The sequence below is a fragment of the Drosophila innubila genome, chromosome X (assembly GCF_004354385.1).
Source record: "Drosophila innubila isolate TH190305 chromosome X, UK_Dinn_1.0, whole genome shotgun sequence".
In the NCBI taxonomy this organism is placed as follows: domain Eukaryota; kingdom Metazoa; phylum Arthropoda; class Insecta; order Diptera; family Drosophilidae; genus Drosophila; species Drosophila innubila.
Window position 1 is genome coordinate 10,249,365 of NC_047626.1, and position 1,734 is coordinate 10,251,098.

The 1,734-nt window shown below is 35.5% G+C and overlaps 1 protein-coding gene across 1 annotated transcript; it reads right to left on the reverse strand.

Moving 5' to 3' along the window:
* Positions 1 to 649: 649 nt before the first annotated feature.
* Positions 650 to 1,508, reverse strand: LOC117790461 (proteasome subunit alpha type-5-like). The gene has a single exon (XM_034629918.1). It carries the CDS (start codon positions 1,433 to 1,435, stop codon positions 734 to 736), a length of 702 nt encoding a protein of 233 aa, XP_034485809.1. The 5' UTR covers positions 1,436 to 1,508; the 3' UTR covers positions 650 to 733.
* Between the last annotated feature and the right edge of the window lie 226 nt (positions 1,509 to 1,734).

The following is a 1,734-nucleotide window of genomic DNA, read 5'->3' on the forward strand; positions in this document are numbered from 1 at the left end:
GGTTTGGCCTCTTTATTCATTCTGCATTCAAATTTTATTAAATTCTTAAAAAAAAATATTTTTCTCTAGATTCTACTAGACATTGATTCGATGCTAAGGGTCCCCCCTTTGAAATTTCGAAAATTCAAAATTTTAAATCTCAAGTTTTCACTTTTAATCGACTCCTTATATCGTAATTAGTATAAAACAAAACTTTAAACTCGATTCTGAGACCTTTCATTTTTTTGTAAAAAATCATGTGAAATTGAACAAAAATTTTGACTTGTTAAGTGGTTAAATCCGAAGTCTGACCAAAGTCAAACTGTAATAACTTGATCAAAACTAAACCGATTTTCAAATGGAATGTCATTTTGTTCTTGAATTGGCCTTTTTATTCAATCTGCATTCAAATATTTTTAGAATCGTTAAAAAAATTTATTTTTAAGTTTACTCCCTGCAATCTGTTTCAATTTTTGTTTTAGCTGCGCCCTTTGCAGGGTATTTTGCCGTTGACTTATGCGCACGACCTTAAACTGTATTTTGTCCGATTAGCTATAGCATTATTGAGTTGCCTGTTATGTTCAAGTTTTAAATTAATATTTCATTTTTGTAACAAATGTGAATTTTGACGTTTACAAACTCTAAAATTGAATATATTTTGCAAATGCTCTGTCGAATTAAGAATTTTTTTAATCCTTTTATGTTATAATTAGGTTTACACTTGTATAAATTTCAAAATGTTTACTTGATAGGTTTAGTCCGCATTTCCAAGCAGTTTCTTTAACTCATCTTCAGAAAGTTTATTATAGTTTTTGTTATCCTTTGTCATAAACATCAGTTCAATGTTTGTTCCCCGCAACTGCTCCTCCATGGCTTGTTCTAGTGTGATTAAACACAGTTCAATAGCATCCTTTACGTCCATGTCAAATCTGTATTTCTCTTCCAATTTCTTTTGGGCAAACGCACTATTAGATCCGATCGCCTTGCCCAAATAGCGCGTATATGTTCCAGATGGATCCAAGTGCCACAGTTGAGGCTCATCGCCGTCGAAGCCGGCAAAGAGTAGGGCCACACTGGCAGGACGATTCATTGTATCATCTGTATCAGAGGACTGCATTACCAATGTGGATGTGAATTGGGTGCAGGACTCAACTGGCATGGATTCATCGTATGAGAGCCAATGTTTCTGGCACTCAATTCGAGAACGATCAACTAATCGCCGTGCATCAGCCAAAACACCGGATAATCCGCATCCAATGTGATCATCCAGTTTCACAATTCTCTCAACATTCTTAGTTACCATCAGAGGGGATGTGATGCGCTTTTCCGCTGCCAAAACAACACAAGTATTGGTGCAAATGCCAATGACAGTGCATCCCAACTGGATTGCCTCCAAGGAATGTTCCAATTGGAGCAGGCGACCGTCGGGTGAGAATTTGTCGCGTATGAGATTCATTCTCGGAAGTCGCAGTAAAATAATAAAACTAATTAATTTCAAAATGCCAAATGGACTTGACAAAATGACTAAAACAGTTATGGTCTAAATACACTGTAAAAACGTAGTAAAATTAGTATGTGTGTAAAAGTGGGATGAAAATATGAATGTGCTGCTTAATAATGTCGAAATACTTATAAAGCCTGACACAACTCACACAGCCTGTTCTGTCTTATGTAATAAATTGAGGATTATACAGATGCGTATGCCGAGTTTATGGAAATTGAGGTCATAAATTAGCCTAAAGACCCCATTTAGTT

Excerpts from the sequence above, each read along its gene's own strand:
- LOC117790461 (XM_034629918.1), bottom strand. The coding sequence starts at position 1,435 with ATGAATCTCATACGCGACAAATTCTCACCCGACGGTCGCCTGCTCCAA.